The 1,996-nt window shown below is 42.6% G+C and overlaps 1 protein-coding gene across 1 annotated transcript; it reads left to right on the top strand.

Moving 5' to 3' along the window:
* Window positions 1-1,165: 1,165 nt before the first annotated feature.
* LOC102857182 (phosphatidylinositol N-acetylglucosaminyltransferase subunit Y-like) lies at window positions 1,166-1,644 on the top strand. The gene is made up of 2 exons (XM_006895276.1): window positions 1,166-1,192; window positions 1,420-1,644. The coding sequence occupies exons 1-2, from the start codon at window positions 1,166-1,168 to the stop codon at window positions 1,642-1,644; spliced, it is 252 nt and encodes an 83-aa protein (XP_006895338.1).
* The last annotated feature ends 352 nt before the right edge of the window (window positions 1,645-1,996 follow it).

The following is a 1,996-nucleotide window of genomic DNA, read 5'->3' as shown; positions in this document are numbered from 1 at the left end:
CAACCATGTTCTTTTTAGATCTTTTAAGTTCTTTAACTTAATATGACAGGCTCTAGAAGACCATTATAAATCCCAACTCATTGCCCAGAAGTATATATAACCCCATTACAAAACATGTCCTCTGCTTTGTTTACAACTCTGCCAAGTCTTAGAATGGTTCCTAGTACCCAATAGGTGCTGAGGAAATATTTGTGTAACCATTCTTTTAAGCAATGATGAGGTTTTTGCTATGGTTCCTACATACTCTAGGTTTTCCCCCCATAGTTTCTTAAATATTCTGTCCCTTACTTGCCATTAATACAATTGTGTTTGTCTTGCATCTGGATTTCTTAGAAAATACAGAAACTGACCCCACAGACACAGCATAGGAAAACTTAACCTTCATTTTCTAAACTTCTCCCTATGCCAGCTGGAGCCTTTGGGAAGGGAGATGGGAAGGGAGTTAGGTTTAGTGGAGAGCACACCATTTCTGGCCTGGAGGCCTCCGCCACTCCCTGCTACATGGCTCGCTGCCATGTGGTCTGAGGCAACATGTCTGTCTTAACTCTCTGCACATTGAACACACAGACTTTGGGAGTCTTGAATGAAAATAGCATCTTGGAAAGGGTGTAATTGGGGTGCTTATTTGGTTTGAGCCAAGACTCAAGCTGCTCTTTTGGAAGAGGAAAAGAATTCCACATCTGCAAGGAGGAAAACTTCACAAACTTGGCATCTGCCCGACACTGCCTGGAATATTAGAGTTCAGTGTGATTATCACCGTCAAAAAGATCATTGAATGGGGGAAGTGGGGAATCATCGTCAAACCTATATTCCATTTTTAAAAAGCTCTACTTTTTTTGTTGAGGTTCACGTACCCAAAGGATTGGGCATGCACGGTTGGTTGTGATGTTGTTTTTTAAGTTGAAGGAGAGGCTTGCTTTGAACTCCCTCACCTTTCTTTCCTTGTGTGTGTCTCTCTCTCTTCTTCTTTAAAAATGTCAATCCCTGGTTCCTGGGAGAGGTGAGGCCGCTTAGAACCATCCAGCTTGGAGCCTGCAGCAGGCTTGCCTCAGTGCTGCGGCCCACGTGCGCACCCCTGTCCCTTGTCTCCCGCAGGTATCTTCACGCATCGTGGCCATGACTGGTGGGGGACCCAAGTGGGAGGGCAGAGGAACGGCTCGGCTCCATGGACCCCGCATTGCTGGAGTTCCTGGTGTGCCCACTCTCCAAAAAGCTGCTCAGATATGAAGCATCAACCAATAAATTGATTAATGAAGAGTTAGGAATAGCCTAGCCTGTCATTGATGGCATTCCTAATATGATTACACAGGCAGCCAGGATGATACATCAAAATAAGAAGTGGAGCAGCATTAAAGCATAGTTAAAAACAACAACAATATTAATATGATTTTAAAAGTCAGTGTGGCGGGTCGTAGGTAGAAGAGAAGAAAGTTTCTGTCTCTTCCTACCTTGACTGTGCTGATTCCCCTGCTTTCTCTAGCAGGACTATTCTCCTCAGCCTCTGTAGAAGATAATTTCCCTCAGGGCTGTGCCAGCACGACCAGCCTACACTTTTACAGTCTGCTCCTGCCAATCACCATACCAGTGGAAGTGTTCTTCCACCTTTGGACTTGGATGGGTATTAAGCTTTTCAGACATAATTAATTAATACAACCATAGTCAATATTGTGTATATATTAATATATCTTGGCCTTCTTTCTGTGAAAGCTCAATTAGATTGAAATATTGTAATCTCATTTAGTTTGGAGGAAAGATTTCTTGCCTGCAGAGGCATAAGGACTCTGGGAGGCTTGAACTACATGAGCCTCTTTTATTGTACTCTTGTTTGCCCCACATTGTTTGAAAGCCCTAATCTAAAATATCAATTCCTGCAGTAGAGGAAGTGATGTGTCTTGTTAACGCTTAACAGCCATAATCATTAGCTAATAACTTTATTCTTTATCCTGTCTACTCATTTCAAAGTCTGTCATTTGAAATATTGTTTGTTCAGATTCAT

Source organism: Elephantulus edwardii, unplaced genomic scaffold (genome assembly GCF_000299155.1).
Source record: "Elephantulus edwardii isolate Elephantulus edwardi_28Jun2011 unplaced genomic scaffold, EleEdw1.0 scaffold00163, whole genome shotgun sequence".
NCBI classification, from domain to species: Eukaryota; Metazoa; Chordata; class Mammalia; order Macroscelidea; family Macroscelididae; genus Elephantulus; species Elephantulus edwardii.
This window is presented reverse-complemented; position numbering and strand designations above follow the sequence as displayed.

Coding starts and splice junctions, on each gene's coding strand:
- LOC102857182 (XM_006895276.1), top strand. CDS start 1,166: ATGGACCCCGCATTGCTGGAGTTCCTG. Junction 1,193..1,419: donor CCGCATTGCTGGAGTTCCTG/GTGTGCCCACTC, acceptor GGTCGTAGGTAG/AAGAGAAGAAAGTTTCTGTC.